Source organism: Lepidochelys kempii, chromosome 9 (assembly GCF_965140285.1).
Source record: "Lepidochelys kempii isolate rLepKem1 chromosome 9, rLepKem1.hap1, whole genome shotgun sequence".
In the NCBI taxonomy this organism is placed as follows: domain Eukaryota; kingdom Metazoa; phylum Chordata; order Testudines; family Cheloniidae; genus Lepidochelys; species Lepidochelys kempii.
In genome coordinates, this window is record NC_136388.1 from 40,967,704 (window position 1) to 40,985,437 (window position 17,734).

General features: G+C 38.7%; 1 protein-coding gene across 3 annotated transcripts in view; it reads right to left on the reverse strand.

Moving 5' to 3' along the window:
• CLSTN2 (calsyntenin 2) overlaps positions 1–17,734 on the reverse strand; it is a 741,931-nt gene that overhangs the window by 370,898 nt on the left and 353,299 nt on the right. For all 3 annotated transcript variants that reach the window (XM_073359983.2, XM_073359979.2, XM_073359984.2), the window contains exon 2: positions 13,064–13,186. In XM_073359983.2, coding sequence (XP_073216084.1) covers positions 13,064–13,186 — 123 coding nt within the window. The remainder of the gene's footprint in view (positions 1–13,063; positions 13,187–17,734) is intronic.

The window sequence follows — 17,734 nt, forward strand, 5'->3', positions numbered from 1 at the left end:
CTCATCTGGAGTACTGTGTCCAGTTTTGGGCCCCACACTACAAGAAGGATGTGGAAAAATTGGAAAGAGTCCAGCGGAGGGCAACAAAAATGATTAGGGGACTGGAACACATGACTTATGAGGAGAGGCTGAGCAAACTGGGATTGTTTAGTCTGCAGAAGAGAAGAATGAGGGGGGATTTGATTGCTGTCTTCAACTACCTGAAAGGAGGTTACAAAGAGGATGGATCTAGACTGTTCTCAGTCGTAGCAAATGACAGAACAAGGAGTAATAGTCTCAAGTTGCAGTGGGGAAGGTTTAGGTTGGATATTAGGAAAAAATATTTCACCAGAAGGGTAGTGAAGCACTGGAATGCGTTACCTAGGGAGGTGGTGGAATCTCCTTCCTTAGAGGTTTTTAAGGTCAGGCTTGACAAAGCCCTGGCTGGGATGATTTAATTGGGGATTGGTCCTGCTTTGAGCGGGGGGTTGGACTAGATGACCTCCTGAGGTCCCTTCCAACCCTGAGATTCTATGATTCTATTTTAAGCACATCTGAATTCCTTCCATGCGCAAAATTCATACTGACTTCAAAGGGAGTTCCACACACAAAACTGGTCCCCATACTTTTCCATCACTAAGCATAGGGGCTTACTCAGGAAGCTATTTATTAGTAGTAGTTTGAGTTATGCTCTAAAATCAAGACATGATTACTACCATCCAATAGTAGCTCGAATCTTATCTAGACCTTGAGTTCGCAGACCTGATTTGTGCATAAACACCTTATTTGAGCGTGCAATTTTGTACATTAACAGTAGGACTTGAGAGTAAAGTTTAATAGTGCCTTAGAAAATACCATTATATAATGCTTCTAATCATGTGTTTAAAAGTACACACACAAAAATTCATAATGTGAGCTTCTGACATTTCCCTCTCAAACTTTTAGAATTTAAATTCTCTTAACAATAGATTATAACCAGAACTGTGGGTAATATGCTGGCCCCTTTGACATCAATGAGAGTTTTTCTCATTTATTCAAACTACAACCCACTCAAATTTTGGAGGGCTGGGATAAAATGAGCCAAGAAACCAAGTGTTCCTATCAATTATCATTTCTATTTTTGCCCATTTCTCCTTGTAGAATCAGTATCTGAACCTTGTACTAAGAATGCCTTCCAACACTTCCTATGTTAAACAATCACTTTAAAATGTCTCCTTGCTTTCCAGGGCAATTTTGTTCTGCCTTTGACATACACCTCAATTAGGTAAATTATTTTTGTGTACACGTGGAGGACATTTAAGGTGTTTTACTGCAAAGAAATATTGTAATACAGGCAATTCACTGAAATTAATAGTTTGATATTTCAAGTACAAATTCAGATACAGTTACTTTGTTCATAATGAGAAAATTATTTTTCCAACATGAACAGGATATCATAATTGGCTAATCCTGTTGTGTTGTGTCATTTTTTGCATCTATGTCCTTTGAAAAGGACATAACATGCACAATGTATGGAAATTACTACAATTCCATTATCTCTGAGCATTTAACACATTTGATTGAAGATTTAAAATCTTTTAAAATTGCCTAATTGCCTACTGCCCCTAAATAGGTCTTGCATTTTGGTTAGTAGGGCCATGTCCAAGCCTAAATTATTTTAACAAGTTTTCTGGAATTTACTGTACAAGATTAGTATTATCTGAAAATATCCATTTATTGATGGTTTTCACTTTATTTTCAAAAAATTCCATAAATACTTATAAACTGAGAACAAATAGTTGTGCTTCAAACCTGACCTTGGAAAGTCTGTAGCTTAAGTGTTGACTCATTTAGCAGGAATAGCTTGTTACTGGACTGATTCCCAGCTTTACATGTCAAAATCAAATTCACCTTCACTCTCACTGAGCACTAAAGCGAACCGTGTGGATATCAAACCTAATATGGAATCTCTAAAAAACTAAAAACACAGTAAATTAAAAATGTTAACCTTCTTCTATGTGAGCAAGCATAGAGTCTTAAAGAAAAAAAGGAACAAGTAATGACTCTTGTTTTTTTAGGTTCATATCTCTATCTCCAGTTATGGGAGTCTTGGTTGTACAAATGTATGATTGCTATAGGATTCTTCTGTTCTAATCACTATACTACACCATTGTTGATTCCCAGCCTTCCATTTTTCCATTTACCCTTGCTGAAGAAATTTAGATTATTGAGCAAATTCAGTAGCATCCACATGGCGCAAGGCTGATCACCCTGCACCTTTAAGTGGGGGGTGGGGGGAGGGCGGGGTGTTGGCTGGCTGGCTGCCCGAATGAAAGGATGAAAGTGCTTTATGGCTTGGGGGCAGGGGTGATGTGGGGCAGGGGTGAGAAATGAAAACTGCTGCAAAAGGGTCAGCATGGTCACTGACTCATCCCCTAGGAATGCAGGGTTTAAAAGAGGAAGCCCTGGGCCTGAAGCCTCCCTTTTACACAGAACAGTCTGAAGCAGGACCCACCTGCCCTCACCTTTATGTGGTACAATACCAGGTTTGGTCAAGACCTGCTGTGAGCATTATGCTAGCCGCTCCTTTTTAGGGAGACTGGGAAATAAGTTTTCCCTTACCACCATATTGGCTTGGATGCAGTTGGGGTTTTTTCACCTTTCCCACAGCAGGTTCAGGAAGGACTTTGTTCATGCATGGCATGATGGGAGGTAGGCCATATGTCTCAATTAATTATTTAAGTGTAAGGTGGATGTCCAGTGCAGGTACTCCATAGGAAAGGTATACAGTGACTGGATAAATGGTTTGGAAAAGGACTTAAAAAGAGGTGTTCGTTAAAGGAACGAATTGGGGGTGATTGTGGACTTCTATGATTGATATGGCAGGGAGCCAACCCCCCATTCTTTAAGCTCACCTTAACCCTCCTGTGAGGGGGTGAATGGAAAAGTCCTGGCAATAAATTTGCTGGAGAGACCTGGATGAAAGAAGAGGGGGAGCTGGTAAGAGTCCTGGGTAATTATGGTAAACATGGGGTTACCTGCACTGTATACTTTTATCTGCCGGGTAGTCCCAGACATCTAATTATAAAGTTGCAACCTGATTAAACCCATGTCAAATGTCTCCTGTTCTTCTTTCGGTATAGCCAGACAACTCCCCATTTTCAATGAAGCTGCACAAGACTGACATAATGCAGAATCTTGAGCCACAAATGGAGCATGACAACAATTCCTAAGTGTGTTACCAACAGAGATGAATGGCTTTGGTCCATGCATGGATCAAGTCCCATCTTACTGTTGCATGGCTTCTGAACAGCTCACAAATTCCATGACAAGACTGCCCAAAGATTCCATGATGACAAGATCACAAATGCCATAGGTCAAATGCAAAAAAGTATTGCAAATTAGACCTCGAAATCCTGTTTCTGTATTAGTTTGTGGCTTAATACTAGCAAGTATTATTCTATATTAGTTTCCTGTATAAAACTTTTATTTGTAAAAAACTAACTCAAATAGAATGATTTCAACTTCACATAGTAACACTTCTGTTTTTAAAAAGTGCAAAAGAATAATATAGGTGGAAGTGAATACATGAAATGATATTTTACTAGAGCAGTTTTTTTTAAGCTGATTGTTGTACAACTCACTGAGTATTTAAACCAATTATACACACAGCTGACCCTCACACTAATGAATTTACTCATTCCTTTTTTTTTCTTGTAATACTAAAAGCACAAGAACATTTCATTCCTATGCATTGCACTGCATTATACAAGCAGTTGTATTCATTTAGCAGCATTCCCTAAACAGGAGATATCATTACAGATTAAGTTAAAGGGACACACTGTCATACAGCTTAGACCCAACATTTGGGTTTTGCTCGAACAAGTTTTTATGAAACCTAATATTAATAAAAAACATGATGTTTTAAATTTTATTTTTAAACTGAAAAGTTTTCACAGGGAATGTTTAATCTCACCATATTTTGCAACCCAAAAACTGTAGCATTATGTTGGCGCACAAGAACCAGAAAGTGACTAACTTATGGCATCTTGTTATTGTCAAAGATGAGCAAACACAGTGAAAAATAAAACAATATTTTTTAAAAAAAATTTGTAGTTTGTATCATCTAAGCTATTATTAATAACATCAATACATTTGTTTTTTAATAAATACAATGTCTAACATGGTATTATTCCTTTGAGTGAAAGTTAATGTACAAGGCTGATTGCATAACATCCAAAAAGTTCCTTCATATCATGAGTAAAGGTAGACAAGAGCCTTTAAATCAATCACCAACCTATTAACTTCCTTACTTCTTCAAATAATTTGACATTTTAAGGTAAAATACACTGCACTCCACTATTATCATTACTTAGCGTTATCCTTTAGAATACAAGAAGCATCTCACACTTATTTTCACAGCACAGGATCTAGAAATGTAAGTCTAAATTCCTTCATGACCACTCAAGTTCTACACTAGACACAGACCACTGGGCAACAACTAAAAGGCTTGTGAGAACACAATCTGAGTGGGTTGAACCTTTTAGACTTAAAGCAAAGTCATTAAAATACCCTATTTTTGACTACTGCCATGGCAACTAAAAAGACAGTTAAACTCAGCAGGCAAGGAGAGATTCACAAGCTAGCCAACAGAGGTCACTATAAGAGAGAGATTGCTAGATTTCTCTGTTTCTGGAGCCTAAGCATCTCCTGTCACGCCTAACCTTACTGCATGGAAAACAGTAGCCTTGAGGTCATTCCTAATCCTGTATCTTCTGCAGCTGATTGTACTACTGCCAAATCTTCAGGGCACTTTTATTCTCCATGGGCTGTGTTCCCCGTCAAGAGCATCGTATTTTGGATTTTAAGGGCTACACTGAGGCTATGTCTATACTTGCAAAGTTTTTGCGGTGTCAATTTCACTGGTGATAGGGAACTGGTGAAAGAAAAGCGCTGGTTTGTGTTCTCACTTACTTCCACAGGCGTCACATCGCGTTCACATTTGCAGCACTTCCATCACTGATGAGAGCAGCGCACTGAGGGCAGCTATCCCACAGTGCAGCTCTCTCCATTTTGAGGATAGGTCTTCGAGTGGGGGAGGGGGTGATCATGGGGCATCCTGGGTCCCTGCACAGCCTCCTCTCCCCAAACACTGATCAGCTTCAGTAGCTCAGCATTGCTCCAAGCAGGGGATTGTTTGCTCCATGGAGCAGCCATTGTCACCTGGTCAGATAAGTGAGCACTTGCCAAGAAAACATGAAGGGAAGTTTCAAAGTTCCCAAGGCTTTACAGGGGGAGGAGTGGACGTCTGTTTACCTGGCATCAGTGCAGCTGGCCAGAGTGGTCACCTAGGCACCGTGAGATATCCTCCAGAGGCTAAAAGCTGTGTAAACAGGAAGAACGTGTCTTAACTTGCACATCACCGCAAAAGTATCACCGGTAAGAACGGTATGCCTCTCATGGAGGTGGGTTTCTGTTTGTGGTGAAACTTCTGAGTTTCACTGCAAAAAGTCACTGGCAAATGTAGATGCTCCCGTGGTTTTTGCTTGAAAAGGGACTTTTTGCCCTTTAAATGGCAAGTGTAGACATGTCCTAAATTATGCTGTACCAATTATGCTATACTAAAAACTTCTAAAATAAAAGCTATTCAGCAGGTGATTCGTTACAAACACCTCCAAGACTTAATTTAAGGTTCAAACTTTTGGTCATGCTTTACTATAAGGTTAAAATATTTAAAACCAATATATTCTGAGCCCCATATATCTGACAGCATGTTTTATGCCTTACTGCCAGTGAAAGGTAAAAAGAGATTATTCAGAATCTCAATTTGAAGACATCCACATTTAACATCCCACATTTTTCAGGTTAAGAATTAAAAAAAAAAAAATTGTGCTCTGTTACTGCTGAGCTCTGTTTACCAGTTGATAAACCACCACTACCAGGAATGGTACACTTTTTGAAAGTCTGTAAACATCTTAGGAGGGTCCTACAGAAAAATGGAGTTTTGTGTCCAAGCTCTGGATCAAGTGGGCTACTACAGCTGGATTTGTCAGGGTACACTTGGGCATAAGAATTCTCCTATTAACTGTGAAAATGTCAATGATTTGCTTGAGAGGGTGAAAGTGTATGTGAGTGATCAAACAACCGTACATTTTTATTTCATTGTCTACCTTTCCTTTTCAGTGGTCCGGGTCAGATGGTAAAGTCAGTCAGAGATTAGGATTTCATTTGCAAAGGAAGTCTGATTTGCAAGCCGTGAACTATATAGCACTACTTAGGTGAAGACATGCACACATGGATCACATGTGTGTGTGGTGCCAAGAGGGCAAGCATCTGAGAACCAAAATGACCATTTTTAAACAGGTGACCTGAAAACCTATTGATAAAGCCAGAGAAATTTCAGAGTTAATGGCCCTGATTCACTACAGCATTCCTCCAATTTTACCTCGGTGTAACATCAAGTTCAGTGGAAGCCCACCAGCAGAAAAACGTAGTAATAAATCAGACTCTACGTTCTGAATGCTTCAAGGAAAAGAAGAACATTCCCCACTATCCTATTCTAAATGTTATCTTTTTCTTCTTCAGTTCTGCAATAGCTAGAAACACAACACACAGCCAAGCTCCTACTCAGTACAACACTCCAGCATTCTCTTCGGTGGTGACATGATGCTCAGCAGTAAATTCTGCTGGAAAATGCAGCTAAACTATAAGGATTAAAAAAGGCTTCCTCCCCTTACTTCCTATCCTTTCAAAAACAAACAAAACAAACAACACCCCCTCAAAAATATTGCACAGTTTTGTAAGTTTTTTTTTAAAAATTATCTAGATAAGTTACTGTCATATTGATTCAGTTGAGCTCTCCATATCGGCAGCTAGAGTGACTCTGTGCTATGACTAACCTTACTGCTAGAAAACCTGATCCCTGAGGTCATCCCAGATCAGGTGTCTTGTGTGCAGCAGCTGATTGTGTTCTACTGCCAATCCTCAGGCCAATGCAACTCTAATTTGGAACTATGTGTTTTTTGGGAAGAACTCAAAGGTTTTCCTTGAAGGCATGTCATTATCGTATTTTTTGGGAGGGGTGGGGAGGGGGGTGTTAAATTTTTTTTAAAAAGAAAAAATTAACCAAGGTGGGGGGGGCGGTGGACAATAACCTACCCTGAGATGACAGTTCATGTCTCCATATAGATTCAAAGATGGTGTGATAACATTAGCACAATGCATACTGTGGAGGGAAAGAAATCACAGCAGGCTGTAACCAGAGAGCCACAGAAGTTAATGTTTAAGAGCTTGGTTGTGCCTGAGACACACAGTTATTCTTGAAGCTTCCAGGCACAGGTATGCATTAGGAGCATTCTCAGTGTATGTTTGTTAGGGTACAGTATTACCAGACACAAGTATGCAAAAAAGATTAGTTGGACTCCAAAAATTATATGATTTGACTTAAAATCATCCTGAGATTTTTTTTTTAAAACAATACATTTGGGATCTTTTAATTTTCTTTCTTGCACCTAAGCCTTTAGTAGTCACATTTTCAAGCTTTTTTATCCCACAGTCATGAGGGCCACAAATGTTCTTTCTGTGAAAATAAAAAAACAATATTCTCACATGGGAATTGGGGCTTTAAGAAAATCCCCAAATATTGCAAGGCTTGTGATAAAATCATGAGAATTGGCAACTCTGAATAGTATCCATGATCTATCCCCATCCCATCACAGAGGCCCATCTTAGTAACATCACTTCTAGGCACCAGCTTTTACCACCACCCAATGCTGAAAGAAAGGAGAGATTTTCAGAATACTGCAAACATATGGTGACCACACCATAAGAAAAATCACATGCAGTTCAGAGTCTATGTATTAATAGAAGGAGTTAATGTCATGAATAAAACTTTCGCCTTATTGTTCTCAAAAGAGAAAAAGAAACAGATGCCAGGAACAACATTAAAGTTCCCAAGAAAGGAGGCAGAAATCCCAGCGGAAGTAAAGACTATGCCACTGCTGATGTTTAAAAAGCTAGAAAGTCTGAATATGGACAGAACTCCATAGCCAGATATTTATGACCAATGAATAGAAAGTTGTTCTTCATAGCACTAATCCCAAATTAAATAGCCAATGTGTTAATAACAGCTTAGCTCTACAGTTGTGTGCTTTCCTGCAGAGAAGCAGGAGACAAGTTCTTTGCTGTGCCCCACAGAAAGCATAGCCCAGAGCAGATGGAGGAACAGCAGTGCTTAAAGCCACCTTTGTGCCACTCAGCTTTTGGCTAGCAGGGACCAATGTGTCCCTGTAGAAGTCAGAGCTGATCTAATTTACAGCAGCCTGATCCATGCTCCTCTGCATCCTCAAGTAAGCCAATAATCCCATAGTGCTCAGTGTGATAGAACCCCTTCCTCCACCTCATCCCCTCTTCCAGGGGCTGTATGACAGCCCTACACTGCACCTGCACTGAAGTTTTCTGCCCTAGCTGAATCTGGCATATTTACAGCCATTAAGCACCACTGGACTTGCTCTGATCTCTGAACCTGCTCTCACACAGGCTCCAGTGTAAGTGAGCTCCTAAAGGCTGCTCTAACTTACACTGCCTGCATATGTTTCCCAAAGAATCAGACCCTAGTGAAAACTGGTAAAGCAGATCTGTGCCCATCCCGCCTTACCATGATCTGCCCCCTTGTCCAATGGAATGTGTCAGAAGTGGGGGACTGGCATAGGAGTTGGCTTCACCAACCTGATGCCCACTGAGACCTCCTCCCCCACCAGGGGAATTCTCAGGTGGGCAGTGCAAATGGGTTGGAGAAAAAAGAGTGAGAATCTGGCCCATTTACATACATAGAAGAAACTCTGAAAATTGTAGAAAGCAAAAATGGAAAAATTCCAAAAGGAAAAAGGGCTTTGCTTCCTAAACCAGTTTGATGGGATAGGTATGAAACCCTCTGAGGAAACCCAACTACTTAAAAGCAAGGAAGTGAGTAGTGAAGGGCACCATAACACTTACATAGCTCATGAAATACAATGTTGGGGGGGGTGTTTTGTTTTGTAAATATAAAAGTAACTAGAGATGTATGGGATTTATGCCAGCCAGAATTCCAAAAAGCAAGGAAGATGTACCCGTAACTAGCATCCATACATGCACCCTATATATACACACACACATATTCATATATAAATACATATCTGCACACACACTTTTAAAAGAATAAATGCTTAGCTCTTAAAAGCTATTTGAAAACTGATGCATTAGAATGAACTACGTGAAAGCTAGTGCAACAGCTATGGCCCTGATTCAGGAAAGCATTTAAGCACATGTTTAATTTTAGCAATGCTTCTAGGATACCGAAGTGCAGCACAGAGTCAATCTCCTGAATTGGGATGCTTTCCTGAATCTGGACTATATGATCTTAGAGCTTTTGAAGAAAATATCCCAGAAAACTACAAAATTTACAAGTGGGCTACAGCAATAGGGAAAGATACTGGAATGGAATCAAATGGAATGTAGGACCTCAAAATCTCTAATCTGATTGAAGCCAGAAGGATAATTTCACAAATGGGAAATTCCATACCTAACACATCTTTTTAAAAAGCCATAAACATAATTTAACTGGACTTCAGGAAATCTTTTGATATATTCACATAAATACAATAAATCTATAAAGGTAATTGTAAGAAATGAGGCAAGCTATTTAGGCGGATACAGGCCTGATTTGTGAATGGCAACAGTTTGTTCGTAAGTGAGCAGTGGACTGCCACAAGGATCAATACCAGGATAGATCTAACTCATTTATTTACATCAGTGGAGGAGTTAGAAGTATTTTGCACTCAGATTAGCACACAGTTGGTTCACAACTAAATCAATAAAAAAGGAGGAGCGTGATGTAATTGAAAATAGATTTGAGGTGTAACAACTGTAGGTAAGTGATTTCTGCAAATAATTGTAGAAAAAGGCAAGGGCAAATGAACAAATATATTAAATTAAAACTTAGTATTAATATTTGTACAGTGCAAAACACTGGATAGGAGAAGCATATAGGGATAGTGATGGATAATACGCTAAAAACTTCAGTACAGTGCTCAGTAGTATTTGCTTACTGTATACTTTCAATTTGCACCTTTCAAAATTCACTCTAGGCTCTTGTACAAAATGCAAATTATAAAATAAAATTCAAAATGACACAATGTCAAACTCCCCATTCATCTTCCTCTCATTATACTCACAGATGAGCCAACAGGCTGTGTAACACGCTATGAAGATCAGATGATTTAAACTCTGTTTAGCCAATGTTTTGAGGAAAACGTTTTGGATGAAGAGAACTCTAGAGTCAATTCCATTAACTATTGGAAATGCCCTGCCACCATCCTACAGTCTCACAAGACGGGCAAATAAACCAAACAAACTTCTGGGATATTAAAGCAGAAACTTTCTAGATAAGCGTAAGGAAATTTCTCTGTCATGATATACAGAAACAGTGAAACTGGATTCAGAATATCACATAAGGTTAGTTGTTTGGGTTTGCTTTTTGTTATGGAATTGGAGACAAAGTGAATGCTAGCAACCAATACAGGGAATTAAATATTTTGGTTATTCAAACTTCTACGGAATCTAGGCTCTTATTCTTTGAAAGTAAAAGAAAAATTAAGAGTACAGCTCAATAAGAAATGTAGAGTTTTGGATAGACTAGAAAGCAGCTCTGTTACAAGGCTATTTGAGCTAGTGCCAAATATTATACAATATTAACTGGGCATGAACTTAGAAGTGAAACTGGCAAGGTATTGGCACAAAAACCTGCATATTGTTTTCCTCATGTTCACCTCTTATATAACACATCAAATATATTACATGCAACAGATACAAAATGAAAGAAGACAAACAAGTTAAATGAATGAATACATTAAAGCCATTTTTAAAAATCAACATAAACAACCAGTACTCCTGAGCAACTTTATCAAAACAAATAAGTCTGTCTGTTTGATAGAGAAAGATTTCAAATCCAATCTTCCAGAGGACAGTCATAAATGGCATAAAACCAAACAATCCATAAGCATTAAGGAATTAAACTAAATATCAGTCATCAAGGAGTTAATAACATATAAATGAGAAGAGTACGTGTGACTAATATTTCTACCTTATTTCAAAGAGGAGTTAGGTAAGTGAAGAAAATATAAAGCAGGTAAACCAACCTTAAGGGGAATCTTGGGCTCTTTCCATTCTAAAACACCTTCTATTCCTAAATAACTTTACAAGTAGATGGTGAAAGATGTGTTTTTCAATTAATGCAATTGCACATTGAACTGTATTATCACTTTTAAATGTATGACGAGAAGAATTAATTGCACATCTGTGAAAAGATATCTAATTTTGCAGAGGAAGGTAATATCACACAAAATGAGTGATGCTCATACCACACACAAGTAACTGTTAATCATGTAGGGTATATTTTCCTGGTTTTTAAGGAGTCGTTGACAAATTCGTAAAAATACAAGTTTCAGAGTAGCAGCCGTGTTAGTCTGTATTCGCAAAAAGAAAAGGAGTACTTGTGGCACCTTAGAGACTAACCAATTTATTTGAGCATAAGCTTTCGTGAGCAGCTTATGCTCAAATAAACTGGTTAGTCACGCCACAAGTACTCCTTTTCTTTTTGTAAAAATACAAGTTGCTTGTTTAGAACAAAACATTCTTGTGATCAAAAAATTGGCACTTCAATCACAGCTAATTAGTCCTAAAAGCATCTTTGTAGGACAAATTCCCTGAGTCTTATTACAGCAAGTATCTCCTAAGGAGAGGCAGCCTCAAAGAAGCAAACTAATTTCCTAATTCTACAAAGAGATCCATCTTAGCATAAGAGTCCATCCACATGAATCACTTTGCAAGCATTGGTTCCCAATCTGTGTCCTAGGGACCATATGCTAGCAGCCTATGGAGGTCTGGCTGGTCAGGTGGTACTGGATCTCTCTAATATCATGTAGCAGCTGAAAATAAAGACAGCTGAGATGGATTACATTTTTATACTTCATTTCCTATAATTGCCAATTGCTATATGGTTGCTTAAGTGACAAGAGAGAATATGTGCAATTGTGGATGAGAGGGGTTCAAGACAACCTCTCTATTAAAATGGGATTCACACTGTGAAAATATTTGAGAATCCCCATTTTGCAGGAGCAGAGCATAAAGTATCATAACAGCACAGTCATGGGGGGAAATGGTTTATTGTGACTGAAGGTACTGTCACATGGGAGGTCAAGGATTGAGAGTTGTTATTTAACTGAACATGGACCTATACTTCAGGATAATGCTTGCCCATGTGCACCCAGGCTAAAACACTGGAAAACAGCTCAATCTCATGTATAGTGCATGCATTTTTAATAAGCGCATCTTTTAATGATCTCTATACCGCCATTATTTCTTATTATTCTTCCATCTTTTTGCAAGTTTTTTTATTTTTTTTAATGCAACAACCACTTTAGCTCTTTTGCACTTCAAGGAGCTTATCTGTTATTTTTCTGCTCCAGTAGCTCATAATGTGACAGACTAAGTGTACGGGGAAAAAGACTTTATATGGGAAAAATCCTCAATATTGCATAATCTATCATAAAGCAATCTTATCAGAAATCTTCATTAAATTTCCTGTCTTGGTTCAGACTGTTATGAAGTACTAGCATCATTACATAATATGGAAGTGTCTTTGAATACTACTTACATAGTTTACTGCACAGCTGGTTTTTAACTACCTACCAGTAAAATAGCTTAGTTATATAGAATTTGTTTAGGCAAACAGAATGGTAATTAATATTATCAAACCAAGATTCCTCATATATCACCCGTTTTTATTAAAAAAGCCCAATGTTAGCAGCACAAGCTTACTACAATGCACATGTATAGTCTCTCCTGCCTCCACAACAAATCAGCAGACACATTCATTCTGAAACATCTCATTTCAAGGTTTATAGGCCCAATATCCAAATCCAATAGACGGACAATAGAACCTTTGATGGTATTAGTATCACTTAGATGATACTATCATTGTGCTGCACACAATCTGCTTGCAGCTGTTCTCTAGTAAGTTATCATGCCTTAAGCAAACACAAGTTATATTGTTTGTGTATCTTCCTACCTGCAAAGGGAACAGGAGCATCCTTATCCAAAGCAACAAGAGGAGGATCCAAAATGACAGTATCGTTGTTTTCAGTAATGACTCCGTGATAGGAAGTTTCTATCCATGGCTTGTGTTTGTTCACTAGAAAACAAAATAAAGAATGTATTTAACTCATTTGATACATTTCTTATCCTCAGCCTGCTCACTTAATATATTTTTAAAAGGAAACAGTACTGTAGTATGTCACTCATTATAATATTAACACTATTAATACATGACCACTTTATGTCATACAACCCATGCACTATAGATATCATATCCAGTTTACCAGTGAGGAAATAAAACAACTAGGAACACAATAGTCCAGATTTTCAGTTGAGCACAGCTCCAATTTAGGTATGAAGAAAAATAGCAAGATTTTCTATACAGCACATTGGGTGCTGAGTCCTGTTGAAACCCTGACTGTACCTGACACAATGAGAACTCCTGGATGCTAAGTACATCCAGTCAAAGATTTTCTGATGGAACAGTTTTTCCGGTTGGAAAATGCTGATTTGATAGAATCTAAAACGTTCCATGGGAACGTGTCAATTCTGTTAAACCTTCCAATGGAAACTAGGAAGGCAGCAACCCACAACTAGCCTCGGTGCCTAGATTTATTTGAAAATTCCTTTTTGTGGGCAATTTTAAAGATTTTTCAGACTTCACTCACACTCAGACCAAAACACAAATATTGAAGTTTTTATTACAACAAAATTTCTTTTTTCAACCAGTTCTAGCACTTTTGAAAATCTGCCCCTCATTTAGATGGCTCCGTGGGTGCAGAGGTCTTTCTGAACATTTGGGCCCCAACTATTATTAAGCATTTCACATTCCGATCCCACTGGAAGCTTATGACTAAGTGGGAAGACAACATGAAGTACCTGACTTGGGAGTCAGAAGGTTTACCTAACTGAACATGCATCTACCACACACTTTCTTCTCCGCTATTTGGTATAAAGAAAATAATGATCATTCACTTTTGCTTTTTAATATATAAAAGAAGTGTTACTAATAACGTTTGTCTACAAACAGTATTTAGCCTCCTAAACCAAAATCTGAATGTTCTGTTTTGGGAGCTTCTACAGAAGAATTCCAGTGGAACTCAACTAAATTAATAACTATTAGAAGATATTTCCCAAGCAACAAGTAACAACACATTTCATCTTTGGACTTTGCAAGTTCTGATACCAGTTACTTTTCGCACATGTTATTTGTGTACCAGATATTAGTGAGGACATCTGGTGGGCTAACGGAATTGCCTTCAACCAAAATCTAGGGTTGACTTGTAAAGCAAATGCAAATAGGACCAAATGGGATCATTTACAATAAATCTACCGCCAAAAAAAAAAAATCCCTAATTTTACAAATAAAAGGTCCTAAATGCCTTGTCCTATGGTAAAACACACAGGCAGGAAAAAGTGCCTGGGGAGATTGCCCTAATACATTTCCTTCAAATCAAGAGAGTGAGTTTTAGACACCTGTACTCAGTGTTACATTGAATAGGTGCTGGTCCACAAAACGTATAGGGTACAGAAGAGGCCTGGGGCACCCATGCCTCCACACCAGCTTTGGGGTCTGGCTGGCACAATGAACCATTTCCAGGGCTTCCTCACATCCCCATAAAAGATTATCTCAAAATGTGAAAGGGGAGGGGAGGAGCGATGGGACACACTATGATATGCAATTAGATTATGATCACCTAACCCCCTGGACCAGTCTACTTTTCACCCACCACTTGTCACCTCCCTCCACATGGATCCACATTCTGACAGATAACTTCAGGGGTGCCAGAAACAGAGCCGAAGAGGCAGTTAACCCCCATCCCCATGCCTCTTCCAAGCAAGGGTACATTCAAGCTCTAAGGATGATATGAGCAGGTTAGCAATCCTTAGAGTATTAAAAATAAGCTGTCAACAGTCCACTTCTTGAAAACATTATGGTCTGCTAAAGATTGTTCCCGCTGACATATTCATTAGAAAGGCTTCATGGTTACAACCTCATTCTTCATTGTTTTTGATGTATTAACTTAAAATTTTGTTTTGTTCCATTAGAAAAATAATATGCCTTACTACTTTAAAGTCAACAATGTCACACAAAATGGAATGAGTTTGTGAGCACTGCTTCTTAGTTAATGTATCATCAATGTTTTAAAAATAAGCCTTTCCACTAGAACTGTGAAAATAATGGAATTTTTTTATCACTAACAATTTGGAAGAGTCAAAAAACCAAAACAAAACCAAAACAAAAAGAAAACAAAAACCTTCAGGTCAAAACATTTAGTTCAACCCAAGACAAAACATTTTAACTGAGTTTTATATATAGAATTAAGGTAGTTTTAAAACAAAGTCAATCAAAGAATCAAAAAACTTTTGAAAATGCTAAAACAAAAAAAAATATTTTTTTGAGATTTTTTTTTTTTACTTAAACAATTTGGTTAAATTAATTTTAATTCACAAAATGTTCTGGTGTCACTGATGAAAAAAGCAGATTCAAAAATTTTTTTCGCCAAAAATTTTTTTGCCCATCTCTACTTTCCACCTTGGTTGGGTGCAAGACTGCAAATAGCCTTGCAGGTACAAAACCATAATCATTCACAATGTGCCAATTTGTAGAGTAGTATGTTTTCCTTTACAATGTTTGATTACACAGTTTGAAACTGAAGGACCAATTGATTCAGATCCCTTTCTACCTCAATGTCTGCAACCCAGACGCAACTCATAAAATGCAAAATTAATTGTGTGGGTAGCCTGGCTCCTTGGAATTAGACTGGTTAGTTGACTTGACCAAAAATGGGATGAAGGCCAAGAGGCCAGTAGGGGTTACAATGTGAGAGGTAAGAGTTTTATTATATGTGTACCACCCATTTGGACTCCAAAATGTATGATATTGGAATTATACTGTATTTTTATCTGAATTTGTGATTTCAACAATTTCCATCCCACCATCAACCTCAGCCTGGTCCAGTCCACACAAGAGATCCACTTCCTGGGCACTACAGTGCTAATAAACAATGGTCACATAAACACCACCCTATACCGGAAACCTACTGACCGCTATTCCTACCTACATGCCTCCAGCTTTCACCCTGACCACACCACACGATCCATCGTCTACAGCCAAGCTCTGCGATACAACCGCATTTGCTCCAACCCCTCAGACAGAGACAAACACCTACAAGATCTCTATCAAGCATTCTTACAACTACAATACCCACCTGCGGAAGTGAAGAAACAGATTGATGGAGCCAGAAGAGTTCCCAGAAGTCACCTACTACAGAATAGGCCTAACAAAGAAAATAACAGAACGCCACTAGCCGTCACCTTCAGCCCCCAACTAAAACCCCTCCAACGCATTATTAAGGATCTACAACCTATCCTGAAGGATGACCCAACACTCTCACAAATCTTGGGAGACAGGCAAGTCCTTGCCTACAGACAGCCCCCCAACCTGAAGCAAATACTCACCAGCAACCACAGACCACACAACAGAACCACTAACCCAGGAACCTATCCTTGCAACAAAGCCTGTTGCCAACTGTGCCCACATATCTATTCAGGGGACACCATCATAGGGCCTAATAACATTAGCCACACTATCAGAGGCTCGTTCACCTGCACATCCACCAATGTGATATATGTCATCATGTGCCAGCAATGCCCCTCTGCCATGTACATTGGTCAAACTGGACAGTCTCTACGTAAAAGAATAAATGGACACAAATCAGATGTCAAGAATTATAACATTCATAAACCAGTCGGAGAACACTTCAATCTCTCTGGTCACGCGATTACAGACATGAAAGTTGTAATATAGCAACAAAAAGCTTCAAATCCAGACTCCAGCGAGAAACTGTTGAATTGGAATTCATTTGCAAATTGGATACAATTAACTTAGGCTTGAATAGAGACTGGGAGTGGCTAAGTCATTATGCAAAGTAACCTATTTCCCCTTGTTTTTTCCTATCCCCCCCCCCCCCCCTCAGACGTTCTTGTTAAACCCTGGATTTGTGCTGGAAATGGCCCACCTTGATTATCATACACATTGTAAGGAGAGTGGTCACTTTAGATAAGCTATTACCAGCAGGAGAGGGGATTTGTGTGTGGGGGGGAGCGGGGTGAGAAAACCTAGATTTGTGCTGGAAATGGCCCAACTTGATTATCATACACATTGTAAGGAGAGTGATCACTTTAGATAAGCTATTACCAGCGGGAGAGTGGGGTGGGAGGAGGTATTTTTTCATGCTTTGTGTGTATATAAAAAGATCTTCTACACTTTCCACAGTATGCATCCGATGAAGTCAGCTGTAGCTCACGAAAGCTTATGCTCAAATAAATTGGTTAGTCTCTAAGGTGCCACAAGTACTCCTTTTCTTTTTGCAAATACAGACTAACACAGCTATTACTCTGAAACCTGACATACAGCCATAAATATTAATTATTATTATGATAGCATCCAAAGGCCTTGACAGGCATTGGGGGCCCCTCTCTGTAGGCACTATACAAAAAAAGGAGATGCTTCTTGATTGACACCAGATAAAATATATCAATAACCAACCACTAGAGTGGGAGTTCACATGAAAAATGAAGTCTCTGTTCACTTTTCTGAGAATGTGTGTACCAAAGCCATACGTAGAAAACCACCCAGTCT